The following is a 21,614-nucleotide window of genomic DNA, read 5'->3' on the forward strand; positions in this document are numbered from 1 at the left end:
GATAGAGATATAGAAGATGATAAAAGACATGAGATAGAGTGGAGAGCCAGCACATTTTTCCCAGGACAGAAATGGCTAATAGGCCATATTACTAATTTTTAAATGTTTTGAGTTAAGTATAGGAGTGATGTTAGGGATAGGTGTTTTGCAGAGAGGGTGGTAAGTGCATGGAACATGTTAGTAGGACTGATGCAGTAGAGTGACTTCAGACGCCCTTAGATGGGCACATGGAGGAAAGAGAAATGGAGGGCTATGCGTGAGGGAAGCGTTAGATTGGTCTGGCAGTAAATTAAATGGTCAGCACAACATCATGGACCGAAGAGTCTGTACTGTACTCTATTGTTCTATGCTGCAGTGTCCCTGCTCCTTTGAGCCTGCTTGAATTTACTTTGTTGTGTTGTGCCGTTCATTTTGAAAATGTGCAGTTTATCTGTATACCTGTTACTTAATCACACCAGATGGTGCTGTGGTGCTTGCAGTGAAATTATCGAGCTAATCCAATAAAATATTTTGCCAAAATGTTCCACTAAAATTAAAAGCAAAAAAAAAGAAATTATTAGATTGGAAATTAAGGAAAGAGTGAAAATATGTGACAAATGAGTTTGGATCCAATGATTCAGATGTCCTGGGGAGCGTTAACTGGTGGATATAGGAATCAAAAAATAATATCCAGAGCAAAATGCTGGAAGCATTTTGAGATTGTACTGATGAATAATTCATGATGTGAAGCACTGATTTTCAGGGAAAATAGTGCTTCACTGTTTACTCTCAAGTCTGTCTTTCTATCACTAAAATTCTTAAAGCTAATTTTTAAAAAAATGAGCAATAGTCCTACTGCTAGCTACTGACCCTAGAGAGCTGCTTTCTGGAAGAAAGAGTTCGGTGCTGCTCTGTTTTGTTACTTTTTGTATTACACACTCATCTTTCACCCATTTTCCAGTCCCACTTTTGTGCAATCGCAATATAATTTACCTTCTGATTTGTATGGAATACTTGGCGGAGGACCAGTACTTGGTGAACAATATGATGGGCTGCTCGGCCATTTCCTGCTACAGCTGCAAGGGTCAAGAGAAATGGAGAATAGAAGAAAGGCAAAGCAGCAGCAACAGTGCTCTCCCCTTTGCCCCCACCTTTTTATTCTGGCATCTTTCCCCTTCTGTTTTGGTCCTGAAGAAGGGTCTTGGTCCAAAGTGTCAACTGTTTATTGATTTCCATAGATACTGCCTGACCTGCTGAGTTCCTCCAGCATCTTGTCTGTATTGCAGTAGTAATAGTTGTCGCTCATTTTGCAGAATTGTTTGGATTGCAGATTTAGATGCTGCGGTTAAATGCATGACATTGATGAAATGGAACACACAGTCGAACAAATCGGAATGGCTAAAAGCTGAAATATGTTTTATTAGAACATAGAATCTACAGCACATTACAGGCCCTTTGGCCCACGATGTTGTGCCAACCATGTAAGCTACTCTAGAAACTGCCTAGAATTTCCCTACTGCATAGCCCTCTATTTTTCTAAGTTTCACGTACCTATCTAAGAGTCTCTTAAAAGACCTTATTGCATCGCTGGCGGTGCATTCCACACACCCACCTATCTCTGAGTGAAAAACTTGCCTCTGACATCCTCCTTGTACCTACTTCCAAACACCTTAAAACTATGCCCCCTTGTGTTAGCCATTTCAGCCCTGGGGAAAAAGCCTCTGGCTATCCACATAATCAATGCCCTTCATCATCTTATATACCTCTATCAGGTCACCTCTCATCCTCTGTCACTCCAAGGAGAAAAGGCCCAAGTTCACTCAACCTGTTTTCATAAGGCATGCTCTCTAATCTAGGCAACATCTGTGTAAATCTCCTCTGCACACTCTCTGTAGTATCTACATCCTTCCTGTAGTGAGGTGACCAGAACTGAACACGTTACTCCAAGTGGAGTCTAACTAAGGTCTTGTATAACTTTAACATTACCTCACGACTCTTGAACTCAATCCCATGGTTGATGAAGGCCAACACACCATACACCTTCTTAACAACACTGTCAACCTGTGCAGCAGCTTTCAGTGTCCTATGGACATGGACCGCAAGATCTCACTGATTCTCCACACCGCCAAGAGTCTTACCATTAATATTATATTCTGTCTTCAAATTTAACCTACCAAAGTAAACCACTTCACACTTATCTGGGTTGAACTCCATCTGCCACTTCTCTGCCCAGTTCTGCATCCTATCGATGTCCCGCTGTAACCTCTGACAACCCTCCACACTATCCTCAACACCCCCAACTTTTGTGCCATCAGCAAACTTACTAACCCATCCTTCGACTTCCTCATCCAGTTCATTTATAAAAGTCGCAAAGAGGAGAGAACCTAGAACAGTTCCCTGCGGAACACCATATCCATGCAGAATATGAACTACCTTCAACCACCCTTTGCCATCTGTGAACAAGCCAATTCTGGATCCACAAGGCAATGTCCCCTTGGATCCCATGCCTCCTTACTTTCTGAATGAGCTTTGCATGGGGAACCTTATCAAATGTTTTACTGAAATCCATAGACACTACATCCAGTGCTTTGCCTTCATCAATGTGTTTTGTTACATCCTCAAAAGAAGTCAATCTGGCTGATAAGGCACAACCTACCATTGACCAAGTCCTACTGCCTGTCTCTAATCATATTATTGTGTGTAGTATTTTATTATAGAGTACTACATCCTTGTTAATTGGTTAGTGATTGTAGTAAGTAGATGTAATAGATATAATAACTTAGATTTACATACAGAGGATTTTTACTATTGAATGATTTGGATTGAGGATACAGATTATTAGGAAACTGCATCTGTATGCAGTATTTTGCTGATTGTCAGTTTATTTGTTTAGTCCAACCAACAATTCATTAAAAAAACTACCTTCCATCAATTAAATTATCCTCTTTATTCATAAGTTTTAATTTACCTAATTACATCATTCATACTGATATTTGTATTATGAAAGTTGTATTACATAAGCTTATACATAATACAGGAAAAATTTCTGTTTACTTGCATCATGATGTATAAAACTTTGCAGTAGAACTGCACCTCAATTTTAAATGGTATTGTACATTGAGAAGTACAAAAGTATATTCAAAAGTAATTCAAAGTATCATCTGCCAACAGAAGAGTTGCCGAATGAAGCCAAAGCATCAAGTGAAGAGACTGAAGAGGAGTTTACGACAGATGGTATGAAGTGGAGTAACCTTCCATTTTTGACTTAAGCCCCCTCAGAACTAAATTCACCTGTCATAGTCCCAGAGAAATAACAGAATATTAATGCAGAAATTTTTGAACTGGCAATGTGGTTGACTTTTAATGCATAGAAATAAAAGTATAAATTTCTACACTAGTAAATTGCTGCGATCATTGGTAGAATATTAATAATGATTAGCAATTTGATATCATAAAAATTACAAATGTTGTGGACTCGTAGTTTGATTCTTTGACTTTTTTTAAAGCAAACCTTACGAATTAATTTCTGCTGGTGTCTTGGTAAAATTGTATTGGTGAGATTGGTGTTTCATGTACAAGCATCTGGAGTTTCCAGTTTTGAGTATTGAGATCTGAATTCATGAATTCCTTCTCACCAGCAAGTTCACTCAAACTATTCTCTTAAGGTATGCTATCTAATCTAATCTATGCCACATCTGTGTAAATCTCCTCGGTAGTATCCACATCCTTCCTGCAGTGACCAGAACGGAACATATTACTCCAAGTGGGGTCTAACCAAGGTCTTATATAACTTTAACATTACCTCATGGCTCTTGAACTCAATCCCAAGATTGATGAAGGCCAACACACCATACACCTTCTTAACAACGCTGTCAACCTGTGCAGCAGCTTTGAGCGTCCTGTGATCATGGACCCCAAGAGATCGCTGATTCTCCACACTGCCAAAAGTCTTACCATTAATAATATCATCTGTCTTCAAATTTGACCTACCAAAATGAACCACTTCACACTTATCTGGGTTGAACTCCATCTGCCACTTCTCAGCCCAGTTCTGCATCCTATCGATGTCCCGCTGTAACCTCTGACAACTCTCCACACTATCCACAACACCCCCAACTTTTGTGTCATCAGCAAACTTACTAACCCACCCTTCGACTTCCTCATCCAGGTCATTTATAAAAGTCGCAAAGAGGAGGGATCCCAGAACAGATCCCTGCGGAACACCACTGGTTACCGATATCCATGCAGAATATGAACCATCTTCAACCACCCTTTGCCATCTGTGGGCAAGCCAATTCTGGATCCACAAAGCAATGTCTCCTTGGATCCCATGCCTCCTTACTTTCTGAATTTGCTTTGCATAGGGAACCTTATCAAATGCCTTACTGAAATCCATAGGCACTACATCCAGTGCTCTGCCTTCATCAATGTGTTTTGAATTTCCTCAAGAAATTCAATCAGTCTAGTAATGCACAATTTGCCCTTGACAAAGTCATACTGACTATCTCTGATCAGACTATTGTGTGTAGTATTTCATTATAGAGTACTACATCCTTGTCAATGGTTAGTAATTATAGTAAGTAGGTGTAGTAGACATAATAACTCAGATTTATATACAGAGGATTTTTACTATTGAATGATTTGGATTGAGGATACAGATTATTAGGAATCTGCATCTGTATGCAGTATTTTGCTGATTGTCAGTTTATTTGTCTAGTCCAACTGACAATTCATAAACACTACCTTCCTTCAATTAAATTATCCTCTTCATTTGTTCAAAAGGTTTAATTTACATAATTACATCATCAATACTGATACTTGTGTTGCGGAAATTGTATTATATAAGCTTATACGTAATTCAGGAAAGATTCCTGTTTACTTGCAGCATGATGTACAAAACTTTGCAGTAGAACTGCACCTCAAATTTAAATAAGGAGTACATTGAGGAGTACAAAAGTATATTCAAAAGTAATTCAAAGTATCATCTGCCAACAGGAGAAGAGTTGCCATCTGAGGTTAGCAGTTTTGAGAATTGAGATCTGAACCCATGAATTCCTTCTCACCAGCATCTTGGAGCGTGTGCCAAAATGGGAAAGCTGTTTTCCAGACTAATCAAGCAAAGCTTGATGTAGTGGTACTCATTAAATCATCGCTTATGATCAAAAATCCAGGTACCACCATCTCCATCCCTGGGTTTGTCCTGTTACTGTCACCAGGTTTGGATATGGCCCAAGTGCAGAGTGAGAGACACTGAAGCAGGTCGATAGTTCACAGACTTTAATGCGAACTGTGTTAAAGGGAAAAGAAAACAATAAATGCTAGGCCAAACAGGGCTGTTAACTAAAACTCTCAAATGGAAAACAAAGCCTACACTGCAGCTGAAAAGAGCAACTAAGAATAAAAAGAATACCGCTAATCTTCAGAGTCAGTTGACTGGATAGTCCAATTTCCTAGGCAAGTCCCAATGCAGACAGGCAGCAAAGCTTTGCTGTGTTCCGTCCAAGTCTCGACAACCACTATGATGACAAGTACTGAATTAAATGCTATCACAATTAAATAATAATTAGCTGACACATGCATATTCACAAGCACAATTGCCATATCTACTGTGCTGCCAAATCCGTGGTTGTGACAGTTACACCACCGAAAGATCCACTAGAGGTGGTGGGTATAGTGGGATACAGGAGGGAGCTGCCCTTGGATTCCTCAATAATGGCACGTGATCCCATGAAATGTCACAGCATTTGGTTAAACCTAGTCAAAGAATCCTTCAGACTATAGCCTATCATCCTCCTCCTGCTGCTGAATCAGTACTACTCCATGTTGAATGCCATTTAAGGTGCTGAATATACTGTGGATGGGAGACTTCAACGTGCGTTGCCAGGATAGCTTGGTAGCTCCACTACTGACCAGTCTGGCAAAATGTTAAAATACATCATTGTTAGATTGGGTCTTGAGGGAACCAACAAGAAGGAAGCTCCTACTCATGTCATCCTCACCAAACCTACCTGTTGTAGATACATTTGTCAACACAGTATTGACCACTCCACAGTCCTGTTGAGCTGAAATCCAGTTTTTACAGTGAAACTACATGTCATGTGTGGAAATACAACCATGCTAAACAGGGGAAGACTACAAATGTCCAGCAGTTCATCAGTGGGCATCCATGAGACATTAAGGGCCAGCAGCAGATTTATACTCAATCACGTCTGAAACCTTTATGGCCTAGCCCTGCTGTACAATCACCTTCAAACCAGAGGATCAACCCGCATTCAATGATGAGTATGGGAGGGCTTGAGACATATTATTAATGATATGGGAGCCCAGCACATTAGTGTGAAAGAGGAAACTGAAGCATTTGCAAGAATCTCCAGCCAGAAATTGCAATTGGATGACCCATCTCAGCCTCCAGCATTACAGATGCCAGTTCTCAGCCAATTTGCTTTACTCCTTGTGATATCAAGAAACTGCTAAAGGCACGGTATATCACTATGGGCTCTGATAACATTCCAGCAATAGTACCAAAGTCTTCTGCTCCAGAATTTGTGCCCTTGGAGAAGCTGTTTTGAGAGAAACTGCAACACTGACATCCACCTGATAGTGTGGAAGGTCATTAATGAAATATCTGAAGCTAGTTGGAGCTCTGACACTGGTTTGAGGAACTCCTGTAGTGAGGTCCTTGGTTGGAATGACTGACCTCTGACAACTAAACCATCTTCATTTATGGAAGGTGTTCCCATTGATACTGTTAATTTATCTTACCAAGACACTTCGATGTCACTTTGCCACTTGTCTAAACACTGCCATGATGTCAAGAGTAGTCACTCTAGAATTAAGTTCTTTATTTCATGTTTGGACCTGGGCTGTGATGCTATCCAGAGCAAGATAGACTTGGCAGAAGCCAGAGCAGATGTTGGGGTGTTGGCTATGTTATTGATGAGTAAGCACTGCTTGATGTCATTGATGGTGACAACTTTTATCCTGCATTTTGTGACATACCAATTTTCACATCTTGGAATTAAAAGCTCTTGGATACCTCCTGTTATCTACCCCTGGGACATGACCCTACTAGGAAGAGATTTCCGCTCCACAGACACTAACTTGAAGTGTTAACACGAGGAAATCTGCAGATGCTGGAAATTCAAGCAACACACACAAAACGCTGGTGGAACGCAGCAGGCCAGGCAGCATCTATAAGAAGAAGCACTGTCAACGTTCTGGGCTGAGACTCTTCGTCAGGACTGACTGAAAGAAAAGATAGTAAGAGATTTGAAAGTAGGAGGAGGAGGGGGAAATCTGAAAAGATAGGAGAAGACAGGAAGGGGTGGGGTGAAGCTAAGAGCTGGAAGGGTGATTGGCAAAAGGAATACAGAGCTGGAGAAGGGAAAGGATCATGGGATGGGAGGCCTAGGGAGAAAGAAAGTGGAGGGGAACACCAGAGGGAAATGGAGAACAGGCAGAGTGGTGGGCAGACAGACAAAAAAAGAGGGGAAATAAATAAATCAGGGATGGGGTAAGAAGGGGAGAAGGAGCATTAACGGAAGTTAGAGAAATCAATGTTCAGGCCATCAGGTTGGAGGCTACCCAGACGGTTTATAAGGTGTTGTTCCTCCAACCTGAGTGTGGCTTCATCTTGACAGTAGAGGAGGCCATGAATAGACATATTGGAATGGGAATGGGACGTGAAATTAAAATGTGTGGTCACTGGGAGATCCTGCTTTCTCAGGCAGACAGAGCGTAGGTGTTCAGCGAAACAGTCTCCCTGTCTGCGTCGGGACTCACAATCTATAACAGGCCACACCGGGAGCACTGGACGCAGTATACCACACTGGCCGACTCACAGGTGAAGTGTCGCCTCACCTGGAAGGACTGGGGCCCTGAATGGTGGTGAGGGAGGAAGTGTAAGGGCAGGTGTAGCACTTGTTCTGCTTACAAGGATAAGTGCCAGGAGGGAGTCCAATAGTATGAACAAGTGTCACACACTGGGTGGGGTCTTCCTGGGTTGCAGTGGATAGCCATGATGTCTTTTTGCATTCTCATGTCCTTTGCTCACTACAGAGCGTTACAGACCCTAGCTGCTGGATCTCCCTGTAGATCTCATCCACCTAGTCTGCTGGGGCTGATTTCTCATGCTGAGGCAGGTATGTCCCTAACTCACTGGGGTATGAGGCCACCAGCTGCCCTCCGCTGGTTTATCCCGCCTGTTGAAGCAGTGTTCTGGGGTGTCGCCACTGTGACATGCAAACTACTACGTGGAGTCACAGGTGAGAGCTGAATGTCCTGTGGGGACCAAAGATGAGTGAGCTGCCCCAGACTGGACATGACAAGTCCCTTCACCAGAGGTGCTAGCCCTTCCTGGGTACCCCAAACACCCCATAAAAATATTATATAAGAATTACTTTAATTGGAAAAGTTTTGTTTGCATCTATTGCTTTGAGTCCTTAACAAATATAAAGTGGTTGCAGAGCCTGCCGTGACCTCTACTAAAGTAATTATTATGTACTCTACAATAAGCAAAATCAAATATATTTAGCATGTGCATCACTCACTGAAACAATCGGTATTTTTAAAGACAGTGTATGAGTGAGAGGCTGCTCTGAAACTGAATATTTTGAGAAAGTAATGCAAACTTTAAAGTGACAAATCAACTGACTTATGCATTGAATTGATCTTTTAATAATTTTACATTGTGTGGGATAAACTCACTGTCATAATGATTGTGCCTTTTCTTTAGGACCTAGAGAATTCAATGAGTTACATTATTGATGCAGTGACCATCATTATATCTGAGGGTAAAATGGCTGGTGGAACTTGTGTCTATGTACAACTACATAGCAATTAAATAAAAGCACACTCACAGGGGATGGATTTAACTGGTGTATTTGCTTTGCTGCAAGAGGGGGAAAGAGAGAGAGAATAATGTGCCTGCACACAACAGATCAATATGTAGTGCTAAGGGGAGGGTGGGGGGGGGGGGGGGTCAGTGCTTTAAAAGAAATTGTTCCATACATTATAGAACTTCCTAGAACTGAAGTCAATATTACAGAGGGATTTTCTCATTGATAATTTAGAAGTTTTAGAAGTTAAAAAAGCATTTTCCATTGAATTTGTGGTTAACTTCCAATTATTTTTAAAATCTGAATAGAACTATTGAACACGTAAGTAACGACATATAGGGTAACCTTATCTGAGTAAAAAGCTTTTCTAAATTGTGGAATACTTACTAACATCCTATGGTTATGTGAGGTGCAGTGTATAACTTAGAACATGAATTGGTTTTAAGTCTTTTTTTCTTTAAACGATGCACATTTGTTTTGTATTCTTTAGATCCAATGCAGCAAGAGCATTCTGAAGCTAGTGACTACCCAGAAGTAGAAGTTACTCTTGAAGGCAAGCATTGGTCTTTAACTTATTTGGTAGAATCCACAGAAATCACAATAACTAGCATATTTGGATGTTTAGTTGGTATTCAATTTTAGTTTCTCCTATTATAATCTAAAGTGATTGTGTGTGTCTCCATAGGAGGGGATGGACAGATGGCTGGTGAACTTGAATTTCCGAACTGCTTATTCTTTTCCTTCAATTTTGTTTATCCCTACATTCTTGACCTGATATATTTGACCCTCAAATTTATGCAAATTGCATTTGAAGTGTAAAATTGGTAGTTCATAATGCAGAATCGTAGTTGGAAAATAACAAATCAAAAGCTTTTTAAATGAAGAGGGCTACTTTTCTAGTTTCTTAGCTTTGATTTCGCCTGATATCTGTAAGGTAGCTCTTTATGGAATGGTGTAGGTACTGTATTTGTATGGGTAAAAGTAGCACTGTGAAAGCCTTTAAACTGTATTAGAATCTATCTTGTTGCAAAGATGGCCCTTAAGTGAGATAACGTGGAAAAATCTCAGTAATCAGACATAGGCTGCCAAGATGAACAAGTGCTTCAAGAAGGTGCCAGTGAACCTCAGCAATGTCGTGCGGGCTGCTTACAAAACCTCTAAATGTAACTCTTCTGAATAACTCTTACTGCTCTCTGTAGCCCATATTTCATGATCTTCTGAAGGATTTGGTGAACTTAACTCTCAAGCACGCAGGTACGGCACGTTTAAGCAGATGAAGGTACGTCAGCTTGGCTGGAAGAGAAGAACAAGGGAGGACTCCAAGCCTGACTGAAATGCCAAGCAATGGAATTCCCCTACCCAGCATCTTGTCAGCAAATGTATATCAGTGGAGAACAAGATTGAGGATTTAAGGGCAAGATTACTGTATTGGAGTGAAATGAGGAATTGCTGTGTTCTGTTTCATGGAGACATCACTCACTGCGGACACACTAGATACGTTGGTAAGACCTGATGTGCAGGATAGACTGGACTGCTGATTCAGAAAAGGCAAAAATATGAATCTGTCACATTCTGTCACATTCTTGTTCCTGCAACCTGAAACATCTAACCATAAGTACCAACCATTCCATTTACCAAGAGGGGTCTCCTCTGTGATCCTGACCTCAGCTTACATATTGCCAAAAGCCATCATTAATCAGGCACTCAAAATATTGAATGCTGCCATCACCAAACAAGAAACAGCCCACCCCAGTGCATTTCAAATCCAGAGTTGGACACTTCAATCAGGCTTTTTTGAAATCTCTGCCCATTTATTATTGGGATATACCCTGCTGTACCAAGGTCCCAGCACACTCAACCACTCCTATACTACAACAAGGAACACATACTGTTCCATACCTAGACCATATTTCAGGAGATCTGATCCTTCTCCTACCTGCATAAGGCAGAAGCTAAAGAGCAGGGCTCCAGAGATAAGAACAGCAACAAGATGGAGATAGAGGTGCTGCTATGTGGTTGCTGCAAATCAGTTGATTGGGCCGTGTTCAAGAACTCATCAAAGAATCTGAACGAATACACCACAGTTGTCATGGCCTTTATAAAAGCAATCATAGATAAGTCAAATCATTTAGCATCTTCCCCAATCAGAAGTTTTGGATGAACCATGAGGTCTGTTATCTGCTGAGTGCCAGATCAGTGGCATTCAGGTCTGGCAACCAAGCAGGATACAAGATGTCCAGATACGATCTCCGGAAAGCCATCTGACATGCAAATTGGCAATTCTAGACCAAACTTGAAACACAGAAGGATGCTCGAAGGCCATGGCAGGGCTTAAATGTGAAATCTCTTACAATGTGAAACCAAGCAACTTGGATGACAACAAGTCTTTGCTCCCAGATGAGCTTAATGTCTTCTGTGCTTGCTTTGACCATCAGAACATGGAGAAACTTTCACAAACTCTGACAGTCCTTGATGATGTTGTTATTTCAGTCTCTGAGGCCGATGTGCAAGCAGCCTTCAGGAAGGTGAACTCACAAAAAAGATCCAGCCCAGATGGAGTACCTGGCCAAATATGAAAGACCTGTGCTGATCAACTGATTGGAGTGTTCACTGATATCTTTAACCTATTGCTGCAGCAGTCTGAGGTACCCACCTGCTTCAATGACTATCAGTACATGGACAGCAAGAGGGTTTTCCCAGGCCTGAAGTTGTTAACATGAGGGGGCATAGTTTTAAGGTGCTTGGAAGCAGGTACAAGGGGGATGTCAGACGCAAGTTTTTCACTCAGAGAGTGGTGGGTATGTGGAATGCACTGTCAGCGACAGTGGTAGAGGCGAATACAATAGGGTCCTTTAAGAGACTCTTAGATAGGTACATGGAGCTTAGATAAATAGAGGGCTATGCGGTAGAGAGATTCTAGGCAGTTTTTAGAGTAGGTTACATGGTCGACACAACATTGTGAGCCAAAGCGCCTGTAATGTGCTGTAGATTCTTATGTTTCTGATTCTATCCAGTAGCACTTATATCCACTGTGATGAAGTGTTTTGAGAGGTTGGTGACGAAACATCAACTCCTGCCTGAGAAGCAGCTTGGATCTGTTCCGGTTTGCCAACCATCAGAACAGGTCATCAGCAGATGCCGTGTCATTGGCTCTTCACTCAACCCTGGAACCTCTGAACAGCAAAAATGCATGCGTCAGTACACTTTTTATTGGCTACAGCTCAGCATTCAATGCTTTCATTCCCACAAAACTAATCAATAATCTTCAAGACCTTAGCCTCAGTACCTATTTGTGCAATTGGATCCTTGATTTCCTCACTTGTTGACCCCAGTCAGTTCAGATTGACAACAATATTTGTGTATTTTCTGACTTGTATAAACGGAGTCAGTCTGTAACCTATCAATGGCCTTTACTTCTATAATGAATGCATCAGCAAAAATAGTGTTATTGAATCCTTGAAGCTGAAAGGCACTCTGCAAAGAGCTATTTGGACGAGTATGAGGGGTAAGTTTTTTGGTTTTGGGAAATTTATGAAGCTGTATTTTATGTTTTCAGATGATGAATATTTCCCATCAAATAAGCGACCAAAGAATACTGTACAGGCAACAGATGCTGGGGCCACAGTGAAGCGGAAAAATAGGGAATTCAATTTTGGTGAGTTAAAGTACCATTTCAATGTCCCGAAAAGGTTTGGATCAATAGCTTGAGAAATGGGACCTGCTGGATACTATGTATCCTGTGATTATGCAGAGGTTAAATAAATTGTGCATTTTAATATTTAACTGTAAATATTGTGAATTTTTATTCTCTATAGGGCTGGCACAGTAGTGTAGTGGTTAACATAATGCTATTACAGACTACGGTTCCACCACTGTCTGTAAGGAGTTTGTATGTTCTCCCTGTGACCACATGTGTTTCCTTCTACAGTTCAAAGACGTGTGGGTTATTAGGTTAATTGGACATGTGGAAGTAATGAGGTGCTGCAGGCTCATTAACATAATGTTAATTGTAGGGCCTGTTACCATGTTGTATCTCTAAATGGAAAAAAATAATAATAATTCATGATTTTAAAATGAAGGCAAAGGACATAAAGTAAGGATGCTGTGATAAAATCTTAATAGAGCATTGCAGTATTTTGATATCATAAGAATGGATATAATGAGAAGGTATAGAGGATGGAAGATTTCAGTTATTTGAAGAAACTAAAAAAATAGTTTGTCATGGAGCAGAAACGAATATCAGGGAATGCAATGTTTGTCTGCAGGGTTGCATATTTGGTCTATTTTTGAAGGCTGGTCCTGGGCTAGCCATTATTGCAGTGAAGGCCTCACAACAGCATTTAGCCTATTATTTGGGCCATAATTTCCAAGTATACACAACAAAACATTAGTTTTTGCAAATGTAGTTAGATTTTTCCAAAGTGAATTGGCATAATTCACTGACAAGCTGCCCATGCTTTGCATTATATACATTTGTTTTACACTGACAGCTAAGTTTTAAATCCAGCAGCTTTCCAAGGAAAATTAATTTAACTGAGATGATGTATCAGCAATTTCTGTTTAAAACATTTAGGGTGATTTTAAGGAAAGAAATGAGGTTGAGATTGCCATGTTGATTTAACACCTCTAATACAAGTACAGGTAACCACGCTTTACAAAAGTTCGTTTTATGCCACTTCGCTTTTATGAAAGACCTACGTTAGTACCCGTTTTCGCTAACCGAAAGAAATCCGAAGAGGATTTTCACTTTTACGAGAAAAGGCAAAAAGCGACAATAGTGTTGAGTGTTTGTTTTGCAGTGAGCCATTATAGAAGCAGCGCGCACCCCAAGCAGCGAGAGTGGCGAAAAGCGAAAATAACATTCAGCGTTTGTTTTGAAGTGTGCCGTTATAGAGGCAGCACGCACCCCAAGCAGCGAGAGTAGCATCACCAAGTTCCTTCCCCGGGAAACTACACTCAGCATCAAGCTGCCATAGCTTTGAACTTCGTGAGATTTTCGCTACGATTGATGCAATGATTGCAGAAAAGTATGACTTTAATTTTGAAAGGGCACATAGATTTAGGGCAAATCTGCAGGATGTTTTGAGTGCTTACAAAGAACTGTATGGTATGAACCTTCCAGTGTGCTCACTGTCTTCCCGATTCTGGTAAGTGAAACTACACTGTACATACATTATTTCTACTTTATATAGGCTGTGTAGTTATCATTATCATTCCTGCTTTTACTAAATGTTAGTGTTATTTTAGATTTTATCTGTTATTTGGTATGATTTGGTTGGTAATTTTTTGGGTCTAGGAATGCTCTAAAATTTTCCCCATATAAATTAGTGGTAATTGCTTCTTCGTTTTACGCCATTTCAGCTTACGAAAGGTTTCATAGGAATGCTCTACTTTCAGATAGTGAGGGAAACCTGTACAACATAATTTCAAAATTATCAAATATTTGTGTTGAAACCAGATATTTGATTTCTTTTGTTTGTTTCCTGAAGTTCACTGTGGATATATTTTAGCAGTATTGTGTAGTGTACAACATTTGACACACTAAGGTTCAAAAAATTCCTGAGTTCAGTTCTGCTTGTTGTCATCATTCCCATATATAATCAATAAAATAACTATACCTGAATGTTAGCTACTACAATTTGCATCCAGGAATATACAATATTGAAGTTTTTCTCATTAATTTAGAGACCTTTTCTTAAATACAGAGCAACCCAATGCTAGGATTACTGATTTAAGAAAGCAAGTGGAAGAACTCTTTGAAAGAAAATATGGTAACTATTTTAAATCTTTTATGAAGTACTAATCAGATAAGTGTTGATTTTTTTTTAGAAATAAGGATTTGAAATCCTATTCATGTTTGGATGAGTTGGCTGTAATGATGGTTAATTAACTCCACTGCATGTGTCTGCTTATATCATGTAATTATTTGCTTAAATTTGAGTTAGATGTATTTTAGCAATGCTTTTCTACTTTTTGTACACTAAAAGTACCAAATTGCCTATCTTGTTTTTGACAAAGCTTGCTGTTTCTTTGTTGAACATTAAATTATTTATTTCCATACATAGTCTTTAAAACAGTTAAACTCCAGGAATTTCCTTCTGAATTTGGCAATGAATACTAACAGATTTTCTAGACTTTTAGATATTGGCTTATTGGAATTTTACTGTACGAAGGTCTTGGGAGGGTATTGAACATGAATAGCACAAGGAGCAAAGCCTACAGTTTTGTTTTAGTCACGTATAGAGTTTAATTGTATTTCTCATTGTCACTAGTCAGTAACTTAGAAATTTATTTTTGCATTGAAAATCTGAGGGCACTTATTATATGCAAGAGTCATTAACTACAGGTTTCTAACCCCACAAGCTTAGACCTTGTGGATTAGTAAAATGTAAGTCCAGTAAAGTTTTCAAGATTGTTTGACTTGCTTTATTCTCTATGTTATGAGAATTTTAGGATATCTTACAATTCCAATAAACATCTCCCCACTTCTCTATTGAGAAATAACATTCTGCAATTTGGTAATCCTCCCATTCACCACTGTTAAAATATGTTCATTGCAAAGTAGAATGTAAGGAATTTAGAGCAGGTATTGCAAAAAGCTGTTGTGATGGGATCTAAGTTTTACATTGTGTAATCTTTCAGCTGAAGCAACTCTAGCTACTGGACCAGTTGTGATCCCATATCCACTCTTCCAGTCCAATTCTGAAGATCTTTGTGTTGATGGCTTACCTGAAGGGATTCCATTTAGGAGGCCGTCCACCTATGGAATTCCAAGTTTAGAAAGAATTCTTCTAGCAAAAGACAAGATAAAATTTGTTATAAAAAGGTATGGATTTAGTAAGGATATGATTTATTGGCAACATAAGTGGATCTTACTGCCCACTGTAAATCACTCCCTAGTTTTCCTAAAGTAGAATTATTGACTCCAAAGGGCTTTGGAATAACTGAGGATTTTGAGCAGTGTTATAAAAACTTAAGTCCTTTACAGTAAAGTCTATAATGTATCAAAATCAGCCTTCTGCTTTTAGGCATGATTTAAATTTATTAAGTGGGCTGAGTGAAAATAAGTAATTTTTTGGGGGGTTTGTGTGTTGAAGTTATGTTACTGAAATATTCTTAAGATTGTTAAAGTCTCATTGTATTTCAGTAAACAAGAGTTCTGTGTTGCAGTAATCACATATTTTCACTTGTGATATCATGTCAAGTCAATGATCACTCCCAGTAGACCAACTCAATCAGTCCAATTCATCATTTGTATTCTGTGGCCATGCAACTTGTTCTCTTGGAAGATCATCTACTTCTTTTTAATCTTTTAGCCATTTATCCACAATGGGGCTAAATTGGCATTAGCTGATTAACCTACCAGCACATGTTTTAGATGTTGAAAGAAACTGGAGAACCTGACAGAAATCTATGCGGTCACAGGATGGCAGGGGTGATGAGCTTACGGCATGCATGCTCAAAGTAGTGTGCGAGAAAGTTTTTGTTGGTACACGACATGCAGTCTTCTTCTTCTTCTTGGGCCCTTAGCTTCCAGTGGAGCATGGGCCATTGATGCTCTCCCATCTCCATCATCCAAAGTCGATGGTATGGTTGGAGTTCATCAATATTTCTGTAATCCTTTGTGTCCACTGTACAGGAGCTTGACCTATACAGCTACACCAGAGCCCTGTTGGCCTGCCTTACCCCTTTCCTCCTCTCACAACAGGGATGTATGGTTGGACTTCGAGAGGCACGCGGCATATAGCGGCACCCTTCAATCCTTCAAAATCCACCCATAATAAAAAGGTACATAATGATTATCATTACTGCAAAATGAAACAGTGAATTACTTTTTGACATCCAAGAGCAGTGAAATATTTTCACAGAAAACATCTCCTACTGACTTGGTGCCAGCTAGATGGTGGGGAGAGCAAGTAACATTTTGAAATCCTCGCAGACCTGGTGTACACATCAGTATTTGGATTGTAAATGGTTGGGCCAGTTAGCATTGGCCTCCATGAATATTTTCCCACAATAAAGGTAAACTATTATTTAAGTTTATTTGTAAAATATTTTTAAATTGTGTTTACCCTTTTCAGCTTGCTCAGAATGTCAGATACACCAGTAAGGAAACAAAAGCATTCAAGTGATGAGAGAAGCAGCAGAGATTTTCAAGAATGGTGGAGTGAAAGATTTGGCATGATTAAAAAGGGTGATAAAGCATTCTGCAACTTTTGTTCTGAAACAGTGGTGTGCAGGACTTCTTCTGTAAAGCGGCATTATGAAACTGTTCATAAGCAACTCTGCAATAAAAGTGAGCAAGAACAAAAAGAACACATTTCTCAAGAAATCTGCAACAAACAGATGCAGTCACAGATTTTGAAGTCGTTCATTTCAGATGGTTCCAATTTAGTTGCTGCTAGTTTTGAGGTTTCAAAGGTTATTGTTAAACATGGAAAACCACTCAGTGATGGAGAATATGTAAAAGAATCATGGCTAGAGTGTGCTCCTTTCCTTTTTAACAGTTTTCCAGAAAAGGAAAAAATCATTCAGCGCATTAAGGGTTTGCCAGTGAGCAGTAACACGATAGAAGAAAGAATATTAATGATGGGAACAAACGTAGCAGAACAACTAACAAAAGATATTAGTTCATGTAAATTTCTTTCCATTTGTCTTGACGTGAGCATTGATGTTAAATCGCCAGCTAGGCTAGCCATCATTGCTAGATTTTGTAGGGACGATGAAATACGCGAAGAACTGGTTAACTTGATAATGTTACCTGAACACACCACAGGGGTTGAAATCTGTAAGGCGGTAGTAAAGGCATTGTCTGGTCGACAAGTTAACCTTTCCAAAATAGTTTCTGTGACATCTGATGGTGCACCTAGCATGATTGCTAAAGAGGCAGGTTTTGTAGATCTGCTTGAAAATGATGTTGGACATCCACTGGTAGGCTTTCATTGCATAGTACACGAGGAGGCTCTGTGTGCAGAAGCTCACCTTAAAGAACTTGAAGAAGTGATGAAAATTGTAACCAAGGTAATTAATTTTATTTCTGGACATTCTTTTAATAAAAGACAATTTCAGAATTTATTGAGCGAGGTGCAGTCAGTGTACACAGGGCTACTTACGTACAATAGTGTTCGTTGGCTTAGTAAAGGTTCTATCCTGAAATGCTTTGTTGAGTGTCTGGATGAAATTCGTCTATTTTTGACAAATGAAAAATATGCTTGTCAAGAATTATATGACATTGTGTGGATTTGTAAATTGATGTTTTTTGCAGATTTCTCCTCACATTTAAATGATTTGAGCACCAAATTACAGGGATGTGGCAAAACGCTTGATGTCATGTTTGATAATATAAAAGCCTTTGAAATCAAACTGGAAGTATTTAAACGTGATGTGGAAAATGGCACTTTTAAATATTTCCCTAACCTAAAAAAACATATGACAGGCGTTGAAATTCCTGAAAAGACAGACATTCAGAGCCTTCAGATACAATTTTTGAGCATCATTGGTTCAACTGCTGAACACTTTTCTTTCAGATTCACTCAGCTCAGGTTGTTTGAAGAAACTGCAAAATTCATTAAGTATGCAGACTGTGTTACATTAGACAAACTGAATTTGGAAATACTACAGTGGATTGATTTGGTTAATTTTGAAATGCAATTGATTGATTTACAAAGCAGCTCAATTTGGAGGCAAAAATTTGTTGACTTAAGAGTTGAACTAGAAAATATTGAAAGAGATCGGTTAGTGACTGGATCAAAACTTAAAAATCCAGACAATGAGATTCTGAAGCTCTGGAATTCCATTCCTGAAACTTTTAACTGTCTGAAAGATCTTGCAATGGCAATATTAACATTATTTTCATCAACATATTTATGTGAGTCATTGTTTTCAATGATGAACTTGGACCCTAATTATTGGAATGGACTTAATGATGAAATTAGTGCTACATGCATAGCCCTTAAGACAACCAAATACAAACCGGATATAAAATATTTGTCATCGTTGGTGCAGCAACAGAAGTCCCACTGAATAAAGTGTGTTTATTTTTCTTTCCTTGATCTTTTATAAGTATGCAGCAAAGCTTGTAATTTCATTTTCACATTTCTTATGAAGTACAATAACAATACTATTTGGAAATACTTTCAATAGTCTTTTTGAAATATTAAAAATATTTTGAACAGGCTTTCTAAAATGCTTCATTTATTTCTTAATAGTAAGACAACTAATATATGTAAATAAGCAACAGAACTTATCCTTTTCGCTTAAAGTCAATAATATTGTTACTAATTCATTAACCACTGATAATCTCTGCTCAGAATTATCATGGCACATGAGTTAAATTTTTCGAAGATTATCGCCAATTTGGGCTCACACTTTCAAAATCGTTCGCCATTCCTATACCACAGTTACATATTCTCAAACACTGCATGACATTCAGATGATGAGCCTGCACGTAAGCTGCATTCTTTTGCAGCCAGTTTTGCTCCATAAAACAGTTTGGTCACATGTGAGTTCCTCCAGTATTTTGTGTGTGTTGCTTGGTCACTTGTAGGAACAGTTCTCACGCTCCCCCCCCCCCTCCCCCCCATGCAGGAGGATAAATGTGGAACTGTTCCAGTACCTGTCGCTAAGTTCCATGCTCCAAAAATGGATGCCCAACCTCCACAGAATTTCCTGGTGAGTGCCAAGGTGCTGGTCAAATAAGAAAAAGGGCAAAACTTTCCCAAGCCCCTTGTTGGAGGTTCAGGGGAATGCGATGGAGCTTGGCTTTAAAGTTGCCATAGTTAAGCCAGACATCATTTGGATTTATGAACTGATAAGCACGGATCAGCAGAGGCAGAGATGAAACACAAAGACAAATACACATGTTATTAATATTGGAGGAATGTGTTCACCAGCAGAAATTCTGGGAGAAGTTCTGAGTTAACACTAACTTTTGATTAAATAAATGGTGATAACTCTTTCATCGCTGCCACCTGTCCATCCACCATTGCTGTGGCAAGTTCCACTTTGATGCCAAAAGCAATTATCAGGTTGTTTAATGGGTATTGTTAAATATCATAATATTTCAAGGACACCATTTGATGTTTATTATAGATAGATACTGTATTATTTGTTATAACGTTTACATGGAACTAAACAATTTTCAAACTACACAATGTACAACTGGTGACATTCACAGAAACCCTGGAACATAATGTTTCCCTGGAAGAATCTTCTCCTGTGTCTGTAGTAACATTTCTACTGATACCTGGTGACTATTGATATACTTTCAGGGAATCCCTGTAGCAGATACTTATGAGGAATTCTTGTAAGTACTGGCATGTCCAGGAACTTCCTGCAATAAACAGTGCTGTGGAGTCCCTTGTAGTGACTCTCATGGAGAAATGATGAAACCTGATGATGTATCAGTAACATTAGACATTCGGTGATTTGGGGGGAGGGGTGGTCAGAGGGACATCCTGTAGGCAGTATGGGGCTATCACATTTCCAAATGAAATTCACAAAGAGAGGAACTGAAAGAAAGTTCACTTTTGCTAAAATAGTTTTGCATTTAACTTCCTCGTTGCACAACAGGCTGTCTGTCTGGACCAGCTTATTTTAGCTCATTGGAATGTCGTCTGCCACTCCCACTGGTCATGATTGCATTTGTTGGTGTCACTTTTCATACAAAAAAAAGCTACTGGAGGAATCCAGTGGGTCAGGCAGCATCTGCAGAGGAAAGTGACGTTGATTGCCTGTATCACTTTACTGATGCTGCCTGACCCACTGAGTTTTTCCAGCAGTCAATTTTTTATTCTCCAGATTTTATCATCTGTGATCTCTTGTCTCCAGTAGTGTTTTATGCCTCCCGTGTATAAGTTAGTAACATGCCATTCTATTCATCATAGATCCTCCCCATTCCTTTGGACTGTTTGTCCTATTGAGGCTTTCTGGTGTTATATTGTGAATATTAGGCTAGTCCGCCGAATTCAGTCTTGGCATGTGTAGGTAGACGAGCCCTAACTCACCGAGGGTTTGAGGCCCATCGGCTACCCTCACCAGGTTTTGCCGGCCAGTCGAAGCCACTACCTGGGGTGTGGCTGCTGTTGCATGCAAACAGCTACGAGGAACCACTGGTGAGAGCTGAGTGTCAGGTGAGGACCAATGCAGACGAACTACTCAGAAGAGTACGACGTGTTCCCCGTCAGAGGTACTACCTCTTCCTGACACCCCATACACCCCAAGTGGTTCTCACCACCCTCCTCTATGCCAGCGAGATCTGGACTGTCTACAGCAGACACCCTAAACAGCTCAACCACTTCCACTTGAGCTGCCTCCGCAGACTTCTCCACGTTAAATGGCAGGACAAAGTCCCAGACACGGAGGTCCTGGAGCGGGATAGCACCCACAGCGTCTACACCCTCCTACAGAAAGCCCAAGCCAGATGGGCTGGCTATGTCGTCAGGATGTCTGACAGACGACTACCAAAACAGCTGCTGTATGGAGAGCTCAGCCAGGGCAAGCGCTCAGTTAGAGGGCAGAAAAAACGTTTCAAAGACTGCCTCAAAGTGTCCCTCAAAGACCTCAACATCAATCCCAGTAGCTGGGAATCGCTTGCTCTGGACCACCCAACCTGGTGGAGCAGGACCACTAAAGGAGCGTATGCAGCAGAAATCAGATGCACCGCAGAGGCTCAGAGGAAACACGCCGCACGCAAGGCTCAAACTACCTCCACTTCCACTGCAGCACCTACCCTCATGTGTCGTCTTCAACTCCAAAGGACGAACAACAACAAATTAGGCAAGTATAAATTATTGCTTT

The 21,614-nt window shown here is 39.9% G+C and overlaps 1 protein-coding gene across 14 annotated transcripts in view; it reads left to right on the forward strand.

Moving 5' to 3' along the window:
• Positions 1-21,614, forward strand: part of LOC140731833 (general transcription factor II-I-like) — a 141,151-nt gene that overhangs the window by 46,547 nt on the left and 72,990 nt on the right. For 6 of the 14 annotated variants that reach the window (XM_073053701.1, XM_073053705.1, XM_073053706.1 and 3 more), the window contains 6 exons: positions 3,151-3,213; positions 9,307-9,369; positions 12,373-12,471; positions 14,522-14,587; positions 15,459-15,642; positions 16,898-18,993. In XM_073053701.1, coding sequence (XP_072909802.1) covers positions 3,151-3,213; positions 9,307-9,369; positions 12,373-12,471; positions 14,522-14,587; positions 15,459-15,642; positions 16,898-18,839 — 2,417 coding nt within the window. In that variant the 3' untranslated portion in view covers positions 18,840-18,993. Of the gene's footprint in view, positions 1-3,150; positions 3,214-9,306; positions 9,370-12,372; positions 12,472-14,521; positions 14,588-15,458; positions 15,643-16,524; positions 16,605-16,897; positions 18,994-19,403; positions 19,423-21,614 lie in introns of those variants that run through there. The other 8 variants (XM_073053708.1, XM_073053709.1, XM_073053714.1 and 5 more) reach the window with 5 other exon arrangements.

This window comes from Hemitrygon akajei, chromosome 8 (assembly GCF_048418815.1).
Source record: "Hemitrygon akajei chromosome 8, sHemAka1.3, whole genome shotgun sequence".
NCBI lineage: Eukaryota > Metazoa > Chordata > Chondrichthyes > Myliobatiformes > Dasyatidae > Hemitrygon > Hemitrygon akajei.